This window comes from Salmo trutta, chromosome 5 (genome assembly GCF_901001165.1).
Source record: "Salmo trutta chromosome 5, fSalTru1.1, whole genome shotgun sequence".
Classification (NCBI taxonomy): domain Eukaryota; kingdom Metazoa; phylum Chordata; class Actinopteri; order Salmoniformes; family Salmonidae; genus Salmo; species Salmo trutta.
Window position 1 is genome coordinate 52,219,412 of NC_042961.1, and position 22,188 is coordinate 52,241,599.

At 42.5% G+C, this 22,188-nt stretch overlaps 3 protein-coding genes and 1 non-coding gene across 8 annotated transcripts in view; 1 reads left to right on the forward strand and 3 right to left on the reverse strand.

The window, feature by feature from the left end:
- LOC115194457 (H(+)/Cl(-) exchange transporter 3) overlaps positions 1–9,904 on the reverse strand; it is a 56,875-nt gene extending 46,971 nt beyond the window's left edge. For 2 of the 4 annotated variants that reach the window (XM_029754165.1, XM_029754168.1), the window contains exons 1-2: positions 9,623–9,904; positions 3,895–4,087 (exon numbers count right to left, since the gene is read on the reverse strand). In XM_029754165.1, the coding sequence (XP_029610025.1) occupies positions 3,895–4,060 (166 nt within the window). In that variant the 5' untranslated portion in view covers positions 4,061–4,087; positions 9,623–9,904. The remainder of the gene's footprint in view (positions 1–3,894; positions 4,088–9,622) is intronic. The other 2 variants (XM_029754167.1, XM_029754169.1) reach the window with 2 other exon arrangements.
- A 103-nt stretch (positions 9,905–10,007) lies between these two features.
- Positions 10,008–13,118, reverse strand: nit1 (nitrilase 1). Its single transcript, XM_029754172.1, has 6 exons — positions 12,810–13,118; positions 12,079–12,333; positions 11,822–11,925; positions 11,569–11,705; positions 11,322–11,447; positions 10,008–11,007 (listed from the first exon to the last, which is right to left on the reverse strand). Exons 1-6 carry the CDS (start codon positions 12,905–12,907, stop codon positions 10,738–10,740), a joined length of 990 nt encoding a protein of 329 aa, XP_029610032.1. The 5' UTR covers positions 12,908–13,118; the 3' UTR covers positions 10,008–10,737.
- A 47-nt stretch (positions 13,119–13,165) lies between these two features.
- Positions 13,166–16,560, forward strand: pfdn2 (prefoldin subunit 2). 2 transcript variants are annotated; one of them, XM_029754173.1, is made up of 5 exons: positions 13,174–13,309; positions 13,856–13,900; positions 14,214–14,302; positions 14,600–14,723; positions 15,314–16,560. In XM_029754173.1, the coding sequence occupies exons 1-5, from the start codon at positions 13,229–13,231 to the stop codon at positions 15,491–15,493; spliced, it is 519 nt and encodes a 172-aa protein (XP_029610033.1). In that variant the 5' UTR covers positions 13,174–13,228; the 3' UTR covers positions 15,494–16,560. The 2 variants fall into 2 exon arrangements, with proteins under 2 accessions (XP_029610034.1, XP_029610033.1); XM_029754174.1 differs by lacking the exon at positions 13,856–13,900 and having other exon boundaries at positions 13,166–13,309.
- A 572-nt stretch (positions 16,561–17,132) lies between these two features.
- trnas-gcu (transfer RNA serine (anticodon GCU)) lies at positions 17,133–17,214 on the reverse strand. Its single transcript has one exon. It is a non-coding gene; the product is annotated as a tRNA-Ser (tRNA).
- Positions 17,215–22,188: the final 4,974 nt, after the last annotated feature.

Consider the following 22,188-nt stretch of genomic DNA (forward strand, 5'->3'; position numbering starts at 1 on the left):
ACGAGGAGACTGCGTGGCAGGCTGACCACCTGTTATGTGAGTGCAGCATCAAAAGGACCTTGTGGCTGCAAGGAGCCAAGGTAAGTTGCTAGCTAGCATTAAATGTATCTTATAAAAACAATCAATCTTCACATAATCACTAGTTAACCACACATGGTTGATGATATTACTAGATTAACTAGCTTGTCCTGCGTTGCATATAATCAATGCAGTGCCTGTTAATTTATCATTGAATCACAGCCTACTTCAGCTTCACCAACAGGTGATGATTTAACAAAAGCGCATTCGAAGAAAAGCACAATCGTTGCACAAATGTACCTAACCATAAACATCAATGCCTTTCTTAAAATCAATACACAAGTATAGATTTTTTTTTAAACCTGCATATTTAGTTAAGAAATTCATGTTAGCAGGCAATACTAAACTAGGGAAATTGTGTCACTTCTCTTGCATTCTGTGCAAGCAGAGTCAGGGTATATGCAACAGTTTGGGCCGCCTGGCTCATTGCGAACTGTGTGAAGACCAGATAAAATACAGAACGGTTCCATATTTCACTGAAAGAATAAACATTTGGTTTTCAAAATGCTAGTTTCCGGATTTGACCATATTAATTACCTAAGGCTCGTATTTCTGTGTGTTTATTATAATTAAGTCTAAGATTTGATATAGCAGTCTGACTGAGCGGTGGTAGGCAGCAGCAGGCTCGTAAGCATTCATTCAAACAGCACTTTACTGCGTTTGCAAGCAGCTCTTAGCAATGCTTGAGGTACAGCGCTGTTTATGACTTCAAGCCTATCAACTCCCGAGATTAGGCTGGCAATATTAAAGTACCTATTAGAACATCCAATAGTCAAAGGTATATGAAATACAAATGGTATAGAGAGAAATAGTCCTATAATAACTACAACCTAAAACTTCTTAACTGGGAATATTGAAGACTCATGTTAAAAGGAACCACCAGCTTTCATATGTTCTGAGCAAGGAACTTAAAAGTTAGCTTTTTTACATGGCACATATTGCACTTTTACTTTCTTCTCCAACACTGTGTTTTTGCATTATTTAAACCAAATTGAACATGTTTCATTATTTATTTGAGACTAAATTGATTTTAGTTACGTATTATATTCAGATAAAGTAAGTGTTCATTCAGTATTGTTGTAATGGTCATTATTACAAATATATGTAAAATAATAATAATAAATTGGCCGATTGAATTGGTATTGGCTTTTTTTGATCCTCCAATAAAATCGGTATCGGCGTTGAAAAAAATCATAATCAGTCGACCTCTAATACCTCGTCAGTTGTACAACTGAATGCCTTCAACTGAAATGTGTCTTCCACATTTAACCACGCTGTAATCTGATTACAATATTTTTGCTGGTAACGTTTTCTAATCCATTACTCCCTAACCTTGACAGCTTCCTATTTCAATGTATGGCCTTTCTTTTGCTTTTCAAAGATGATGCAACAAAAATCTAAAATAGAAAACATTTTTGTTTGTTTAATCTTTTGTGTTATATTCGCCTACATTAATTTCACATGTCCTCAAACTTCAAAGTGTTTCCTTTCAAATGGTACCAAGAATATGCATATCCTTGCTTCAGGTCCTGAGCTACAGGCAGTTAGATTTGGGTATGTCATTTTAGGCAGAAATTGAGATGAAGGGTCCTATCCAGAAGAGGCTTAATACCGGCAATCCATTTATAATCCTTCTTTCAGACTCACATATTCAGTTCAGACGCACTTAAAATTGTCACACAAAAACCCTGAAATAAGTTCATGAGGTAGCTTAGCTTTCTATTCAATTTCATTCAAAAACCCTGAAATAAGTTCATGAGGTAGCTTAGCTTTCTATTCAATTTCATTTAAAAAGACCTTCAGATTGTGAATAGTAATTAGGGAAGCTTGCACTGTCACTGCAGCCAACTGGGACTTGTCATATTAAAACATCATATCAGATAGGAGGGAGCTGTTTCTCTGGGACTTGTCATATTAAAACATCATATCAGATAGGAGGGAGTTGTTTCTCTGGGACTTGTCATATTAAAACATCATATCAGATAGGAGGGAGTTGTTTCTCTGGGACTTGTCATATTAAAACATCATATCAGATAGGAGGGAGTTGTTTCTCTGGGACTTGTCATATTAAAACATCATATCAGATATGAGGGAGTTGTTTCTCTGGGACTTGTCATATTAAAACATCATATCAGATATGAGGGAGTTGTTTCTCTGGGACTTGTCATATTAAAACATCATATCAGATAGGAGGGAGTTGTTTCTCTGGGACTTGTCATATTAAAACATCATATCAGATATGAGGGAGTTGTTTCTCTGGGACTTGTCATATTAAAACATCATATCAGATATGAGGGAGTTGTTTCTCTGGGACTTGTCATATTAAAACATCATATCAGATAGGAGGGAGTTGTTTCTCTGGGACTTGTCATATTAAAACATCATATCAGATATGAGGGAGTTGTTTCTCTGGGACTTGTCATATTAAAACATCATATCAGATATGAGGGAGTTGTTTCTCTGGGACTTGTCATATTAAAACATCATATCAGATATGAGGGAGTTGTTTCTCTGGGACTTGTCATATTAAAACATCATATCAGATATGAGGGAGTTGTTTCTCTGGGACTTGTCATATTAAAACATCATATCAGATATGAGGGAGTTGTTTCTCTGGGACTTGTCATATTAAAACATCATATCAGATAGGAGGGAGTTGTTTCTCTGGGACTTGTCATATTAAAACATCATATCAGATATGAGGGAGTTGTTTCTCTGGGACTTGTCATATTAAAACATCATATCAGATAGGAGGGAGTTGTTTCTCTGGGACTTGTCATATTAAAACATCATATCAGATAGGAGGGAGTTGTTTCTCTGGGACTTGTCATATTAAAACATCATATCAGATATGAGGGAGCTGTTTCTCTGGGACTTGTCATATTAAAACATCATATCAGATATGAGGGAGCTGTTTCTCTTTTGATCAGCTACTAGAACCCAAACCTGGAGCAGTAGCAGGAAGCCAGTGTAACTACGGTAACAAGACATGTCTCAGCAAATCAGGCCAGCAGGCAGCAACAGGAAACAAGCAGGAAAACCTATAAAAGCAGCACAACCATAAACACTGCAAAATGTAACGCCACAACAAAATGTAACACCACAAAATGTAACGCCAAAGTAAACAGGAAGTGAAGCACAATGAATAGAGTAGTGAATGAGGTACCGCATGGATGGCGATAGCTGGGAAAGTATCAAAATAAAACAGGATCACAGGAATGGACAGTCTGGTTCCAGATCTGTTTCTTTGTACCATATTAGCCCAGTCCTATGGCCGCTGTCATGCAAAAACACGTTTGTTGATCTGGGACCAGGCTAATATGGGCTAGGCTGTAAGCATAAAACAAAAACCAGATGGCGGGTAAGTTTGCAACCACCAATCGCTGGTATGGAGATGAGACAGCAGGCAGGAGACATCTGATGGAGGATGGTTTGGGATCGGGTGGCATGGATGGATGGAGATGGTTGTATGTTGGGAGCTGAAACAAGGGGGGGTAAATCAATGGCACAGCAGCAAGCAGGGCAATATGTCACATCACAGCCAGGGTAGTGAGCGACCCAACGGGCAAGGCAGCATTGAGTGGGATCATCTGTGCAGATTTGGCAAGCCGTCCAGTATACGAAGTACAGTCACAACAACACAGCTGACAACATCCATCCCTGGATGGACCCACAGCTTCTGGCCTGGAACAGACCCTCTTTATCTGAACAAATCAGCCCAGCCAGACCCTGTCTCCGTTGGGAACAGCAACTCAGCGCCATGGGCGGTTATGGGGGTCTGATGGCGTAGTCAGCAGCGATTAGCACTGGGCCTACCTGGTGAGGTGGCGTCTCCATCCAGAAGGTTGTCATCCTCGGAGGTGTGGAAGTCCATGACAACCCCTGTGCCATCCAGCAGCTCCTCGTCGCTGCTGGCGCTGGTGATACTGTTGTAGCCGTTCCTGTAGTAGCCGTTCCTGTTGAAGAGCTGCTCCGACTCCATTTAGCTACGCGCTACACACGCAGTGCCCTGGGTGGAGGGAACACACACAAACTCAGATCACAGGGTAGGGCACTGTGGCAATGCCATTGTAGCTGTTCCTGTGTAGTGGCTCCTGTAGTAACACACACACACACAAGGAAGTCCACAGGCTGGCTGATTAGGAAGTTGGAACCAGAGGGCCGAGTCTGGTAAAGGTTTCTGTTTCAGATTAGGTCTGACTTGGAACCTGGTACCAACCTCAGTGCAGGGTTGTTTCTAGTTGGTGACGGAAGGAGGAAGGGGCGGAGGTCTTTAGGAGACATGAGTGTGAGCCGTCAGACCCAGACACTTCACTAAAGAGGAAGATGGATGAGGAAGAACAGCAGTAGCAGTAAACCCATCTGCTGTCTCTCTCTACTGTCAGTATGGAGGACTGATGATGGAGGGCCCTGGTGGTGAACATCCTAAAGCCCATGCATCTCGTTCCCTCCATCCGTCTGTTTGTCGGAGTGTGTGCTAGATAGGAGTGATGAGTCTGTATGCCCTGCACGCTGTGCACGACACCTCTCTGTCTGAATCTGAAATTGAACTCCGTCGTTTTGTGTTTGTTCATATGGTGCCCACGCAGATATCGATTCCTATTTGAAATATTTATACCTCTCCAGTCCATCAGTTATGTGGGGCATTTTTGCTGCATCCGTTTTGAGGAAACGCATTAACGCGAACAAACCATTTCTGTGTGGGAAGAACCAGCCAGGAGTGTGTAGTCCTATTTTTAGATTGGGGATTATGAACAGGAGTGGATACATCCTGTCCTCTGTACAGTTATGTGAAGCTGGCTTAGAACAACCATCCTAGAGCACAGTAACTTCACTATTGTGCCCCCTAGGGTTGGCAGGGGAAAACAACACCTTCCAGATCAGAAATAAAATAAAAATGTATTCATCACATGCTTGGTAAACAGCAGGTGTAGACTAACAGTGAAATGCTTACTTATGGGCCCTTCCCAACAATGCAGAGAGAGAGAATATAGAGAAATAATAGATAAGTAATAATAAGTACACAATGAGTAACGATAACTTTCCTATATACACGTGGAACCAGTACAGAGTCGAGGTGCAGGGGTACTAGATAAATATGTACATATAACTAGGAATAAAGTGCCAGTTAATAAACAGTAGCAACAGCGTATGTGATGAGTTAGTAGAGAACCAGAGAGGAAGGGGTAATACACCAACATCTGAGCTAGATCATCAAAGATAGTAGCTATCCTATCTGACTGAATAAGTCGATTCTTCTAAACAATGGTTTCTGGTCTAATGCAGCAAGATGTGACCTTTTTCCACTAGCTAGCCTATTTGACTGTGAATACGCAGGTTAATGATTCTTCTAACAATGGCTTCTGGTCTTATCTAGCAAGACATCATCTTTTTCCATGTGGTAAAACAAGCTAGGCCTATGAGTTGAAATGGAAGCAGGTTGAGCTAACGATATGTTTAAATTTAATAGAACTATGTAGTGTATCATCATCCCAACCAGACCCAGTGCAATGAACTAAATTAATCCAAAAGTGAACCATATGAAATCAAAAGGCAGGCAGTAATTGATTTAATCTGTAGACGAGTCACCAAGTAACAGCCAGAGAACCCGAGGGATAAAGTCTGAGTAGAGTAACTGACTATAGGCCTAATCCTCTATTAAATTCATTGTTCTAATAACTTATTTTAGGCTGGCAGTGATATCACTGACTCTTCTTTGGAGATTAGGTATAGTCTAGTATCCTCTCTCTTTAAACAGAAATTAAAATCGAATCTAATTTTACGTCACATGCTTTGTAAACACCATGTGTAGACAACAGTGAAATGCTTAATTACAGGCCCTTCCCAACAATGCAGAGAGAAAGAAAATAGAGCAATATTAGAAACGTTTTTTTTTAAAGTAATAAATACACAATGAGTAATAATAACTTGAACATATACGGATGGAAGTCGCAAGCTCATTATGACAGGAAGAAAGAGTCAGAAGTCCTCCTAGGCCTAATCCAGATCATTTGCACTCATCAACATTCAACAATGAAAGCAAAATGAAATGATACTTTAACTGATGTCACTAGAGCTTATGTTTCATTCAAGTATAATCATTGCAGACATGGCTCTGTGAACACCACGTTGTGAGACAGACAACATCTTGTCACATCAACATTTTCTCATATGTGTCTATGGAGGAAGAAACACACCAGAGAGCCTACATTTCACTAGCCTGGTCCCAAAACTTTATATACAGTAACCTACTATTTTATTTTGTTGTCATGCCAATACACCAACAGTCTGGACCACTAGGCTAACAACTCCCTCTCACCTTGAATGAAGAAATCAATTTGAGCTGTATCAAATCAAAGCATGAAATTAAATTATGTTTGTTTTTAGAAGCTGGTTGAGAGAATGTCAAGAGTGTGCAAAGCTGTCATCAAGGCAAAGGGTTGCTACTTTGAAGAATCTAAAATATATTTTGATTTGTTTAACACATTTTTTGGTTACTACAAGATTCCATATGTTATTTCATAGTTTTGATGTCTATTCTACAATGTAGAAAATTGTAAAAACAAAGAAAACCCCCAGAATTTTGACTGTTACCGTATGACATATGTTAGTAATTTAAATCTTGTTCCATTTTCACATGGAACTGTCTGTTCCTACCCAGTCTGGAGAGGCGCATGTTTGTTCCTCTCACCTTTTCACAAGGTTGAGGTAAAGTCGTGAACATTTTTGGTAAATTAAACAACCTTCGGGCTTCATTATCAACAGAGGGAAAGTTTTTAGTTTACAACAGCCCAATAGTGAAATTAAATTAACACAGTCTCAGAACCAGCCTGACATGACAAACCAAAAGGGTATGAAATGATCAATCATAAATTGGCTAAGTATCTTTATAGACTTCAATCCATCAGATGTCAGGTCCATGAAGTTGCTTACTGCACACTAAGGCTAAGCTTTTGATCTCGTATCAGAACAAATACAGCATTAGGTTAAAGTTGACTGGATGATGACTTTATAAAACAGCTACTAAAATGCATTGATGGGGTCAATTCCATTTTAATTCCAGTCAATTCGGAAAGTAAACCAAATTCCAATAAAAAAATATTTATTGAAAAGCTTTGAAGATAATTGGAATTTCAGTGTTCTTCCTGAATTGACTGGAATTTAAAATGGAATTGCCCCCAACCCTGCTACAATGGATGCTTGTTCCTTATCAATTTTCACTCTGACATTTTAGAATGTGTGAGAGGAGTGAGGTGTGTCAGGTGTGTCATCTCCTACAACTTATAGAGTAGGAGAGAAAGCGGTCCTCTTCTGTCAGTAGTCAAGGAGCTAAGTGTTGCCAGGGGAGACTGTTGCTGGGATATGACTCAGCATTTTGCCTGTCCCTCGGTGATATGATCACATCTCCTGTAAGGCATAGTCCCCACTGCCAACACTACAGGTTGATTTGACGCACCTCCAAACAAAATAAAAGCAATAACTTCTTTTTTTTACTACTATACCTCCCCTACTAATAGCACCTCTACCTACTGTAATAAATCAAGGATATAGCCTTATAATGCAAAACTGTTCAATTGCAAGTTGTGAGAAACCTTAAATAAAAAGTAAAGCGCTATAAGCTTGCATTATGCTGCATATTCTAGGAATCAGACTATAATGGTGTAGCACCCTCAAACAGCGCTGCCTATCCCCAAGCAGAAAGTTTCAAAGGAAGACCTGGTACATCTCAAGAAAAATAGGAAGTGCTTACTTCGAGAGCTGATTCAACAAAAATTTTAAAAAAGAGGTAGGCTAGGCCTTCAGAAATATACCACACCATCTATAAGCAACAGGGCAGGAACTTGTGTTGTGACATTGTAGAAGTGAGAGCAAAAAATTGATGATTCTTCTATAATATGTCAGCACTGTCATAGATGGAACACCAAATTTGGACATAAATATTGTCTCTTAAATACTATGAATGCCACCCTGCACTTAAATAATATAAAGAGTACCAGCAGGCACCGATTTCAGTCCACTTCAAGCACAATGGACTCCAACCGATGCTCTGGTCAAGAGGCTACCTTAATCATGCAGCACTGAAATGACAAGTGTGGTTCCTGAGCTTATTAAGCAATTACATCCCATCATGCTAAGGGTCATGTATAAAAATTATGAGCAGGCCATTATTGCCTACCATTATTGCCTACCTACCATTATATGCCTACCATGGCTATGCCCCCATAGGATGACAATCCCCTCATCCACAGGGCACGAGTGGTCACGGAATGGTTTGTTGAGCATGAAAACGATGTAAGCCATATGTCATGGCTGTCTCAGTCACCAACTGAACACTTACGGGAGATTCTGAAGCGGTGCCTCAGACAGCATTTTCCACCCCCAATAAAACACCAAATGATGGAATTTCTTGTGGGAGAATATTGGAGGGATGCGACACCAGTGTTCCAGACACTTGTCGAATCTATAACCAAGGTGCATTGAATCTGTTCTGGCTCGTGGTGGCCAATTCCCCATTAGGACACTTTATGTTGGTGTTTCCTTTGTTTTGGCAGTTACCTGTAGCTGCATGAGGCAAATCAATATCAGCAGAAACTAGAAAAAGACATCGACTTACCCTAAAAAAGCAAAATGTTCACCCAAAGAAATTGTGGGTGAGGCCTGAGGTTCTTTCCTGTTGCTCACATGCAGAGGCCAATCTATGCCCCATACTCACCCTAGCATCATATTTTGCAGTATGTAAAACACAGGTGACACATTCCATTCATATAGTCATGGTTTGGTAATAATCACGTGATACATAGGACAATGCATGGGTGAAAAGTAAGGAAGGAAAAATTTAAATCACTATGCAATACCTCCATATAGATGTATGCCATAACATCTGCATGCAATACAAACTATATGTATCTCTGTTTTACTGTGTAAGCTACCTTGCCGCTAAATAAGCATGAAAATACCAAGTTCCACTGCAACTACAGTATCTGTCATCACGCGCCTTTCTGATGTATCATGGCATGGGGGTGCTATGACGTTTTTTAAAGCTGGGTCAGCAGTGTGTCTGAATGATACAAGAAATGTTTTAACTTACAATGACATCATCCTAAATGTCACATAAAAGATACAGCCAGCTAGTTAGAACCACAAATAAGTACGATTTATCTGCGAATAACTGTCTCGTAGCATGATATAAAAGCCAACTAGAATTTTGCTAACAAACAAGCTACGACTGGCAGGGTCTCGAGCGCTCCTTCATAACATCAGTTGGTTAAGGGGGGGGCCTGATCGATTTTGATGCAACTCCACCATTTGGCATGGCGAATTTCACAAAGCGATTTCTTATTATATGCGTAACGGACCTGTCAAACTTGTCTATAAATGCATCATATGCTGAATATGTGCAACATCATTATGGTGAAAATTATTTAAAGCGTAATGCATGGAGAGATGAGCAACCTGTATTCAGTTAAAATTGCCAACGGTAGTTACGATAGTGTGTAAAATATAACCTCGTCACACCGCGGTGTGCACCAGCGACATACTTTACCTTTGCAATCCCTATTCCACCCGGGTCATACCGAATCACCCTTTTCTTGAGTAGAAACGGAGAGTTTTTACTAAAATATATTTGACATTCTCCCCATGTTTTTTTGTCCCGTTCCTGTGGGTCGTCACTAGTTAACACATGTAATAAACCCCGCCTATTTCTACAATTTCGATTAGATGTTTTTTAAACCTAACCGTAACCACACTGCTAACCTTATGACTAATCCTAACGTTAAATTAAGACCAAAAGTTATTTTTTGTTTTCATGATATTAACGACTTTGTGGCTGTATTGTCTAGTGGGGGGAAAATCCTGTACCAGTGACGTTAACATCCGGTTTCTTGATCGCCCGCCGTCGTAAGGAGCGAGAGAAGAAGCAAAGAGGCTGGATTTGACATTATTATTAAAATGTTTCATCAAGTACAATAAAACAATATACATTAAAAGCCAAAACTATGACATTGGATTGGGAATAGTCAGAGTGCAATGTTTTAGATTTGAAGTCAAACAAGATCATATGACATATTTCTTGCAACAAAGGATTTTTGACCTATATAATAAATGTATTATTAAACAGATTCTTTCATCCGTGTCCTCATTTAATCCATCATAACACACACATACAGTGCTTCATTGAAACCCCCCATGCATTTGGTAAGAGAGAAATATCTTCTGGTCATGGCTAACATTGGATTGTGGCTAGAAAATCTTGTTTATTTTATTTGAAAGGTCAAAAAGCCAGAAAGTCGATCAGATCTTTAAAAGATTGGGAACTTCTTGATTACAGCATCGATAATACATTTGTGCTAAAAAGACAAGTGTAAAAGCCTCATACCAATATCACCATCTACTGGTTGTATACAGCATACCAACGTTGACATCATTAATGGTAAATCTGCTCTTCCAGTGTTTTTTTTTCTGATAGGAACGTGCTTATGTCTCAATTCTCCACCCTTTTCCCTGAAATATGCTTGTACCCACATGGATTAAAAATGATAGGATTGGTGTAATAGCCACATGCTTACGCCAATCCTATGCTGTTAAATCTATGTGGGGGAGTGGACAAGTGCACACTTCAAGAAAAAGTGTGGAGAATTAGGACACACGCTTTGATTGTCAGTCCTTTCCACCCAAACTGTAGTAGAAGCTAGTGTCTCTGCGATGTTGCTGCACAGGCATGTTTCTCTGTGTGTCCCTGAGCTTCTCCAAGTCAATCTCCAGCAGAGCCATGCCTGTGTTCTCTCCTCCACAGTCCCCCATCACCACCCCCCAGGGGTCCACAGCCAGGGCGTGGCCGTACGACGAACGCTTCTCATGGTGACTGCCCACTTGGGCTGCGGCAAGGACAAAGCACTGGGTCTCAATGGCCCTGGCGCGAAGCAACACCTGCGGTTAGAAGAGCAGCGTGTTTTATATTGGTCCACATTCTTCAATACTGGTCCTGAAAAGTAGGATCCACAGGGGTTCTAGCCCAGTACTAAGGCACCTGAATCAACTAATGAAGTTTATGATTTGAATCAGCTGTGTAAGTATTGGACTGGAACAAAAGCCTGCATACCCTGTGGGTCCCCAGGACCATGTTCGAACAACACTGATATAACTTGTACTAAAACATAGAAATAGCAGTGCTAGAAATAGTAGCTAGTAGAAATTATAGTACAAGAGAGGAAGATGTGTGTTTCTGCAAAAATCTATCCCACCTCCCAATGGGCAGCTCCTGTGGCCACAGTGAACGCTGACGGGTAGGTCAGAATCTCCGCCCCCTGTCGCAGCAAAGCCAAAGACAGCTCAGGGAACCTCAGGTCATAACAGATACCCAGTCCCACCTGGAACACAATACAGTGACAGAATACTGGGGTGGTAGATCTAAGAATCTGGTGTACAAAGATGGAGATCAGTTGCAATATCAATTCAATGAGAGCAGGGTTGGTGGAATCATAGAATGACCTTGCCAATGGGAGTTTGGACTGGAGGAATGAGGCTGGATCCAGGTATGGTGAAGGCACTCTCTTTTAAGGACACACCTCTTCCTGGCAGCTCCACATCAAACAAGTGGGACTTCCTGTATACGGACACTATATCCCCTGTAGGGTTAAGTGAAAGTGTCAGCACTTCAGAGTGTGTGTGTGTGTGTGTGTGTGTGTGTGTGTGTGTGTGTGTGTGTGTGTGTGTGTGTGTGTGTGTGTGTGTGTGTTCATACCCTTTTCACTTATGATGATGTGACTGTTGTAGATTCGCCTGTCCGTCTCCCAGTCATGCCCTCTCTCATGAAACCCTCCAAGAGAGAGCCACACGCTCAGCTTCCTAAGAAAGGACAGACGTGGATTAACTGCAAAAACACTAATCAATAACAGAACAAGATGAGATGAAGTCCCCCATTCAAGAATTATTATTAGACTAGGATGTAATAGAAATGAATAGAACAGACAACCACACTCAGTAGCTAGTAGTACTCACTTGGCGAGCAGTGTGTAGCGTGAGATAATGTCTCCAGTTAGCCTCTCAGACAGATTCAGGGTCTCCTCTCGACTAGAGCCGATGTAGTCAAACCCCTCAGGTAGGAAAACCATGCTGGCTCCACCCTCTTTTGCCGCCTGCACCAATCGCTTGCAGGCAGTGAAGTTGGCCTCCTTATCAGGGGTTGCGGTCACCTGGCACACCGCTGCCACTGGATGAGGCGATGATGATGATGATGATGATGATGATGACATCCTGGAAAGAAAGACACTTGAGTTTAGATTAAGTTGGGGCGGTAGGTAGCCTAGTGGTTAGAGCATTGGGCCAGTAACCGAAAGGTTATTAGATCAAATCCCAGAGCTGACAAGGTAAAAATCTGTCATTCTGCCCTGGAACAAGGCAGTTAACCCACTGTTCCTAGGCCAACATTGTAAATAAGAGTTTGTTCTTAACTGACTTTCCTAGTTTTAAAAAAGTCAAGCATCTAAAGGGTTCATGTTGGCCTCCTTGTCAGGGGTTGCGGTAAGAGGTCAAAAATATGTGGCTAGTTATAATAGCTGAACATTACTAATTGACCAAGTCAGTGACAGAAAATGAATTAAAGGCATTAAGTTTTCATTTTAGAATAACAAATTCACCCCTATTCCCCCAAAAAAACGGGCTATGGTAACAGACGCATGCATTGTAAACAACTTTCAGCTGTCGGTTAAAGGGTTGACTGGTGTCGTTACCTTTGATGCATCCCAATGCAGCTCGAGCCCCAAGACGAATGACAGTCCAGTAAATGTTTCACCTGAGTTCTTCTTAAACTGCACCTGAGCACGAACATTGGCTTGACGCAAGTGTCAAAACATATCCGACTGAGCAACACCAGATAAATCTCGTCTTTGCTCGTGCTGTACTTTGGACTCTATTTTAATTTCAAGTTAATGCAAAATCCAGTCAGTAAAGTATCAAAACATCAACAATGTAACTACCTACTGCATGCGTTGTGTTTGCGGCGCCAAATTGCACGACTACGTGACAAGCTAGTAGAACATTCTTCATGTGTTGTTTTGATTACGGTTTTCCTAACAGGCAATCACATGAGACAGCTCAAGATGGTAAGCCTTGGGCCCTCAGCCCCCACCGCTAGCGACACCCTTCCAAGATGGCAGCGAACAGTAGCAGCACGGTTAGCAAACCCAGCAACATTATCGGGGGGAAACAATCAGGGCCGTCGGCCGAGCAGGTATCCCCACTCTCCTTTAAATCTTTAATTGTCCGAATATTCATGTGTTGTTAGAAAATGCTGTTTAATAGTTGCGGACTTTGAGATACAAACCCGGACTTGCCAGTCACGCATCTGGCTAGCTAACGTTAGCAAGCTAGCTATCTAGCTCGCTCCCTCCCATCGTCTCCTTCCTACTAGTGTGTTCCTCAAAACTGTTATTTTATGATTTAGAGGCCAAGTCTGGTATCAGTCGTATTCACTATACCTCATTGAGTTTATAATCATTTTAGTTAACTGCAATCTGTTAGCCTGACTAGGTTTCTATCAGTATTCATTAACGTAAGATACTCAGGCGAATTGCAAGGAAGGGATTGGTTGTGCTGTCGAGCAGATGAGAAACTATGTCTGCCTGTCACCGTTCGTGCTATTAGCGTCGCTCTCCCTTGCCAACCAGTGGCATACAGAACCGCATTAGTAATACAGCCAGTTGGACAAATCACAAATAAACAAATACATTTACTTGTAGCTAATCAATAAATGCTCTAATAATATTTCCTTTTCTAGGTAGGCCTATATAACGAGGCTTTTTGCAACTTTGTTCAATCTAATGTAAGTTCAGAAATCTGTGTGTATTGTGGCTGCCCTGAGTTGGTAGAGCATGGCGCTTGCAACGCTAGGATCATGGGTTCGACTCCCACTAGGGACCCGGATACGAAAATGTATGTATGTATGTATGTATGTATGTATGTATGTATGCATGCACTACTGTAAGAGAGCTTTGACACTGACTAAAGTTGTTGCCCACGCAGACCTTCCCGCAGGTCACTAGATTTTTCAGTCACTTTGTATAAAAGGATTTGCTAAAGGGCATATATTATAATGAGAGGATGTTTTAATGTGATGTATTTGGTGTGTTCAAAAGGTTGTGGCTGCATTCCAGAGGATGCGCTCAGAACAGCGCAGCATGGCCTCCAAGGCTGCAGAGCTGGAGATGGAGATCAACGAGCACAGGTAACTACAGTACTAGTTACCGTTCCTATTTCACTTCTGTGGACTTAACTATGGACTTGGCCACAGAGAGGAATAATCTTTGATCGCTCTGTAAGGTGTTAGAGATGAGAGATTTGGACACTGGGGGGGTGAATCAAGTCTTCCCTGGATTCCTCATTTCCTCTCTCCTTGCCCCCCTCTCAAAATGCATTGGAGGAAAAGGTCCGAAGGGAGGCGCCTCATGTCTTAACTTTTATATATTTTTTTATATTCACCCTTATTACATTCCTCTCACAACTTCCCTCTTTTTTTTCTCAGCCTAGTCATCGAGACCCTAAAAGACGTGGATCCAACCAGGAAGTGCTTCCGACTGGTGGGCGGGGTGCTCGTGGAGAGGACGGTTAAGGAAGTCTTACCAGCTCTGGGAAGCAATAAAGAACAGGTAAGCTTTTGTTTGCTTGCTCTTTGGGGTATAATCCGGGGTTGCTGTAAAGCACTTTGTAATGACTGCTGTTGTAAAAAGGGCTGTCTAAAATAAGATTGCTTGATGAGAAGATACCATTAATATATCAACTGGCAATATGTACATGATGTGGTGGCCATGAGCATAGTCTGACTGGGAAAGAAAACCTCTAACCTTCTGGTTCCAAAGTACTCCAGCCACACTACAGTCGCATAACGTTCCCAAGAGGGCAAACTCGCTTGGAAGTGTTTTTAATAAAGAAAAAGCACTAGAGCAACTGACGGCTGAGTGTACTTAAAAACAGTAGGTGGCCGTCCTATAGCCTCCGACAACAATGCCGGCCATTACTTTCTTTTCATTTCCTGACAATTCTACATGTTAAATCACTACCGTTCGTCGACACCCAGCACATAATCAACTGCACACGATCAACGTTAATTATGGTGCGTCTTCCCTTTTAACATAATTACCAAGGCTATAGGTTGTTGCAATACTATCTTGTAAAACTAAATCACTGCTGATCATGCTTCATGATAATCATTCTGCTGTCCCCTCTCTTTTCCTTACAGATATCAAAGATTGTAGAGTCCCTCAACACACAGATGCAGACAAAAGGCCGGGAGCTCACGGAGTATCGGGAAAAATATAATATCCGATTGGTGGGAGAAGGAGAGGAAGGACAGGGCAAATCGGCAGCTACCTCCAATGGGGGCGGGTCTAAAGGCGGCGCCGGCGTTCTAGTTTCGTAGCTTTGTGTGTAGAGACTTTAGTACGATAGGAAATTGTGCGGAATGCCATCGAGCATCGAGTCAGCACAGATCCTGGAAGGCATTTCAAAGGCAGAGTTTGACGTGTGTCTTGCATGAATGAAATTATATAATAAACCAATGTCACAAGGGCCAGATTATCCAGAACATTCAATTCAGATCAAAGTGATCCCTTTTCACCTATAGTTCAACAAAACTTAAACCAACATTTCACTTACACTCTGGTTTACTTACAAGCCTTTCACCTTTTACTCGAGACAGTTTCATCAAAATCTTATGGGATGATGGTTGTAAAAGACATGCCTTCTTGATGACCATATATTGATTTGAAGTTTATTTATACTCTATTGTCAGTCATATTTCAATGTATATTATGATCCTGTTGTTGGGGGCTCTGTTTTTGAGAGGTTTGTCTCTGGCATGCTGTAAAATAATGCTTGCAAAAGGAATGACAATCTGATTGGGAAAACACTATTCATAACAACGCACTGTATCATTTCAATCTTTCTTGAAGGTGCACTGTGCAGAAAACGCTCCGCCATTTCCTCATTGCTAAAATTCTAGTAGTTTAGTATAGAAAATCATTGTACCATCTAAACCGCTGTGAAACATCTTTTTCCATAACCAAAATATTGTATTTCCAGCTGTTGGAAGCTGGTGTACAAAACCTAAATTAAATGACGCAAAAAATGAAACTTAAGATCTGAGAGCATAGAAATTACTGCTTCTTAGACTTGCGTTCAATGATGACAGATCTATAACTCACATTTCTATGTGCATTTGAAGAAAATAACACTGCCCAGTGTATCTGGACAATGTAAAATCAGCCTCCCAAACGGCAGCCCGTTCCCTATATAGCGCACTACTTTTGCTGAGGGTGCCATTTCAGACATGCCCAGTCTCTGACAGCTAATGTATTGGTATAGTCTTAAGTGCCCCCAAAGTATCTGAAGCACACAGCCCTAGACTACATTATCTATCACCACGTAGTTGTGTGGAGAAAATTAGTTTTTTTGTGAATGTTTGAATAAAAATACATGTAAACATGGTTTCTGATGTCTGCTGCTTTTTTCCTTTATATTCATAATATATAGATATGTCATATTATACAATCAGTTTGCTGGTGGTCACTGTTTCAAGCGTCTTTAGCAAGCCGCCAGCAGTCTCGTTCTACTGTGGGCAAATGCCTGAAAGACCACATGAAACAAACCTGGACAACATCTGCCGATACACTGGTCTTAGAACAGAGGACCTACCAGCTGTCATGAACAGAGCTATGGCATCCCATCTCCCGGCGCAAGTAAACTATACAGTACCTGAACCAGTACCCGTTAGAAGGGTGCGTTAACGAGGTTCATACAGTACCCATACAAATACGGTTTGGATTGTGTGTCCAGGGTAGGTGATGGAACTGTACACAGGAACATGAACATGGTACTGTAAATAATCGATCATTCATACATCTATCACAATTTAGTTAAGTAAATAGTGTGGCTATACTTTTTCGCAACATATGTTTTAATGTAACGTTAGAATAGTTTCATAGGAGGCAAAGGCACTGGTGGTTTTGACCAAGATCGTCTTCATTCAAGTACTGTTCGTGAGATAGGAAAATAATTGCCGACGAGGATGGGATTCGAACCCACGCGTGCAGAGCACAATGGATTAGCAGTCCATCGCCTTAACCACTCGGCCACCTCGTCCCTACGTTTACAGAAGAAGTAAAAATCCAATTTATCACAAATCCACGATAAACCAGTGTTTTTTTATTTGATACAGTTTTCTATATTGGCTTATCATATTCAAGATACCATTTTCATAAAAGTGCTAGCTAGCCGCACAGCATATTTGAACGTCCAGCTGTTTGCTACGAACACAATAAACGCTCCATTATGTCAAATTTTACATGCCCTTCTATTCTAGGGTTTGTGGTCATATGAAAAGCGCATAGACATGCACCACAACATCACAGGTGTTGCTCCAAATGCCTGAGGATTTGAGCAGGCTTCGAGTCTGAGCTTGAGGCCAGCGATCAATCTTTGATTAAAAAAATATATAAATAAATTTACCCTGCACGGCTGTGCTGAGATTGGGCCAGAGATGGTAGGAGACACTGATGGATACGAAAGTGAAGTATAGTGATACGAATGAAGGAGGGAGTAAGAAAAATAAATCGGGATAGGAAGGGAGAAGGGGTTTGAAGGGGAGCGTGAGATCTATGGAGGCAGAAAAGGAAGTTTGAGGATAGTAACATAGTTTCCAACGCTAGCGGCAGATCGGAGGTAGAAAGTGCCGAGGAAGGGCAAGATAAATCGCGAGGGGAGCATGGAGGTGAAGACCATAAAGTGGTTCTGAAGTTTAGGGAGGAAGGAGGAGTTGGGGCGATGAATCCGATAAGGTTGACGGCTGTGATAAAAGAGTTGATTGGGGAAGTTGTCAATGCTAAAGTGTTAAGAGATGGGAGCTTGTTGGTATTCTGTAAGGACATGGCGCAGATGGAAAACACTCAGAGTGACGCAAATAGGGAAGTGTAAGGTGGTGTCTAGCAGCTGGACTGATCAAACAGGGAAGCGGTGGATTAAAGGGGTGATAACAGAAGTGAGTGTTAGCACTAAAGAGGTACAATTTGAGAGGAGGCGTTCTAGTGTGTTCAAAGATTGCAAGCAACAAGTGGTGGAGTTAGGGTAGATTCTGTTACTGTCTATTCTGTTACACTTCAAGGACCGGGTACTGCCAAATAAAGTAACCATAGGATATATGAGTTATTATGTAAGGGCTTATGTACCAAAGCCTTTAAGATGTTATAAATGCCAGAGGTTTGGGCATGTGGCAACAGTCTGTAAAGAGAAAAAGAGGTGTGCCAGGTGTGGAGGGGAGCATGAGTATGGGAAGTGTGGGGATGGTGTACAAACAAAGTTCTGCAGCTGTGGTGGTGTTCATAGTGGATGTGAGGCAATGAAGCAGGCAGTGGAGGTGCAACAAGTGAGAGTGGAGAGAAGGGTGTCATATGCAGAGGCAGTGAGGGTGGTCAAGGGAGATACAGGTTCAAGGGCGAGATGGGTAGGAGCATCTAGACCGGGGATTACGGGGCAGGTGGGCGGCAATATGGTATACATAGATATTTTTGTAAAAAAAATCTCTGCAATTTCGTGGTATCCAATTGGTAGTTACAGTCTTGTCTCGTCGCTGCAACTCCCGTACGGACTCAGGAGAGGCGAAGGTCGAGACCCCTGAGTCCTCCGAAACACAACCCAACCAAACCGCACTGCTTCTTGACACAATGCCCGCTTCACCCAGAAGCCAGCCACACCAATGTGTCCAAGGAAACACCGTACACATGGCGACCGACTCAGCGTGCATGTGCCCGGCCCGCCACGCCACAGGAGTCACTAGAGCGTGATGGGACAAGGACATCCCTGCCGGCCAAACCCTCCCCTAACCCGAACGACGCTGGGCCAATGGTGCGCTGCCCCATGGGCCGGCTGAGACAGAGCCTGGCCTCAAACCAGGATCTCTAGTGGCACAGCTAGCAACTGCGATGCAGTGCCTTAGACCACTGCACCACTTGTGGTTCGTAAGGATAGAGATGTAGGGAGAGGGGGGTGATGTGCCACCTTCAAAAAGCAAGTACTTCCCTACAGTATGCTAGGCAGAGGTATTAAACAGGAATATGTGGTGGTGGAGGTGTGGTTGAGAGGAGGGCTGCTAGTTGTAGTGAACTACTAATATCCCTGTCAGATATTGGACCTGGAAGTGCTGAAGAGGGTGGAGAGCCAGGATAGAAGTAATGGGTGGGATTTTAATAAGGGGGGGGGCACATGGATGGAAATGGCCAAGTAATGGAAAATCTAATAGAAATGAAAGATCTGTTGTGCCTGAATGATGGCCGAGGGACTAGGATTGATGTAGCCACAGGGAAAGACTCTACCTTGGACCTCACTCTGGTATCTAGTGCGATGGCAGGAATCTGTGAGTGGGAGGTATGGGAGGAGACGACAGTAGGGAGTGATCATTACCCATAGTATGCACAGTAGGGAGGAGGAGGTGTCAGTGGATGGAGTAGGCAGGTGGGTGTTTGGAAGTGCAAAGTGGGATCAGTTTCAGGAGCTGAGTGAGCAGGTGATGGCTCGGGTGGATATGAGAGGGGATGTGGATAGAATGAATAACTGGGTGAGAACAGCGTGAGTGGGGGCAGCTACTGAGGCTATACCTAAGAGTTCAGGCAGGAGGAGGAGGAAAGCTGTCCCATGGTGGACAGAAGAGTGTGGCAATGGTGAGGAGTAGGAACGGCTTTCAGAGTACTGAAAAGGATGCATAACTTCCAACGTGATTCAGTATTATCAGGCCCTGGTGAGAACTATCCGTCAGGCAAAGAGGTCCTGTTGGCGTTGGTTCTGTGACACCATTGGAAGGGTGACACCTCTGGGAGATGATTAAGATGATGAGTGGGATTACCCAGTGTTGACGAGTGGGAAGGATGTGGCAGTAACAGATGAGAAGGCAGAGATGATAGCCAAATTATTTGTCCAAGTGCATAGCTTGGCAAATTTGTCAGAGGAGGGGCAGAGGGAGAACGAGAGAGGAGCATCCTGGAGCGCTGGCTAGGAGGGAGGAAGTTAATGATGGGTTAAATGCACCATTTACCATGCAATGCACCATTTCCCATTCACCTGGGAAAGATGAGGTGTGCAATGTTATGTTGGCCCATCTTAGTGATGAGGTACTGGATAAGGTATTGGTGTTGTACAATAGAGTGTGGGAGGAGGGGAAACTACCAGGCAGCTGGAAGGAGGCAGTAGTGGTACCAATCCGGAAGCCAGGGAAGGACCCAACAAGGCCAACAAGCTATCGGCCAACAGCTTTAACATCTCATGTATGTAAGATTATGGGACGTATGATTATGGAGACGCTAACTTACTTCCTGGAGAGCAGGGGGCTAGTATGGCCAGATCAGAGTGGGTTCAGGAACGGTAGGGGAGCTGTGGACCCAGTGTTCTGCTTAGAAGCAGAGGTCAGGAAGGCTCAGGTGAACAAGGAGACTGTTGTAGCTGTTGTTTTTGATGTGGAGAAGGCTTTTATTGTGGAAGAAGGGGTTGTTAATCAAGCTTGATATTATGGGGGTAGGAGGAAGAACGTACAACTGGATAAAGGATTTCCTGTTTGGAAGGTCTATCCAGGTGAGAGTGTTATTCTCTATCATAATCAATGATGTTTACATTTTATTACATTTTAGTCATTTAGCAGACACTTTTATCCAGAGCAACTTACAGTAGTGAATGCATACATTTCATTTTCATTTCATAATTATTATTATTTTTTTGGACTGGCCCCCCGTGGGAATCGAACCCACAACCCTGGCGTTGCAAACACCACACTCTACCAACTGAGCTACAGGTACAGCCAGATATTGGGAGGTTGTTATTTGCAGATGATGGGGCCTTATGGAAGAGAGGAAGAAATGTGCCATACATAGTCAGGAAGGTACAGGAAGCAATTGATGAGGTAGAGCAGTGGGCATTAATGTGGGAATTCCAGTTCCCTGTAGAAAACTCAGACAGTGTTCTTTACCAGAAGGAAGGTGGGAGATGAGGTATGCTTGAGGTTATATGGGAAAAACTTGGAGAGGGTGGGGTTCTTCAGCTTCCTTGGGGTGTACTTTGACACTAGACTGACCTGGGCAGAACACATTGAGTGTTGGGAAAGTGTAAGAAGGTGCTAAAATGTGATGCGCTGTCTGACAGGGAAGGAGTGAGGGGCTGGGCATTCCTCATTGAGGACCATGTATGTTGCATTGATCCAATCTGTAATAGACTATGGCAGTATTGCGTATGGTTGGGCAGCCCGGACCTCATTGGAAAGGCTAGATGTCATACAGGGGCAAGGACTCAGAATATGTAGAGAGGTGTTTCGGACCTCTCCAGTGGCTGCACTACAGGTGGAGATGGGGGATATGCCATTGCAGATTAGGAGACAGCAGCTGCCTTTTTGTTTTTCACCTTTAACCAGGTAGGCTAGTTGAGAACAAGTTCTCATTTACAACTGCGACCTGGCTAAGATAAAGCAAAGCAGTGCGACACAAACAACAACACAGAGTTACACATGGAATAAACAAACATACAGTCAATAACACAATAGAGAAAAAGTATATATATACAGTGTGTGCAAATGAGGTAAGATAAGGGAGGTAAGGCAATAAATAGGCCATAGTGGCGAAATAATTACAATTTAGCAATTAAACACTGGAGTGATAGATGTGCAGAAGATGAATGTGCAAGTAGAGATACTGGGGTGCAAAGGAGCAAAAAAAAAAGTATAACAGTATGGGGATGAGGTAGTTGGATAGGCTATTTACAGATGGGCTATGTACAGGTGCAGTAATCTGTGAGCTGCTCTGACAGCTGGTGCTTAAAGTTAGTCAGGGAGATATGAGTCTCCAGCTTCAGTGATTTTTGCAATTCGTTCCAGTCATTGGCAGCAGAGAACTGGAAGGAAAAGCGGCCAAAGGAGGAATTGGAATTGGCGAAGACAGAACACAAGCTTTGGGTGGGTGTGTAATACCCAGGTGAAGGAGATGGGACTGTATGCAAGGGAGTTTAGTCCAACGGTAGCTATTCCTGTAAATCCACCATGGCTACTCCCGCCTCCAGTAGTTGATCTAGAAGTGTTGGAGAGACTAC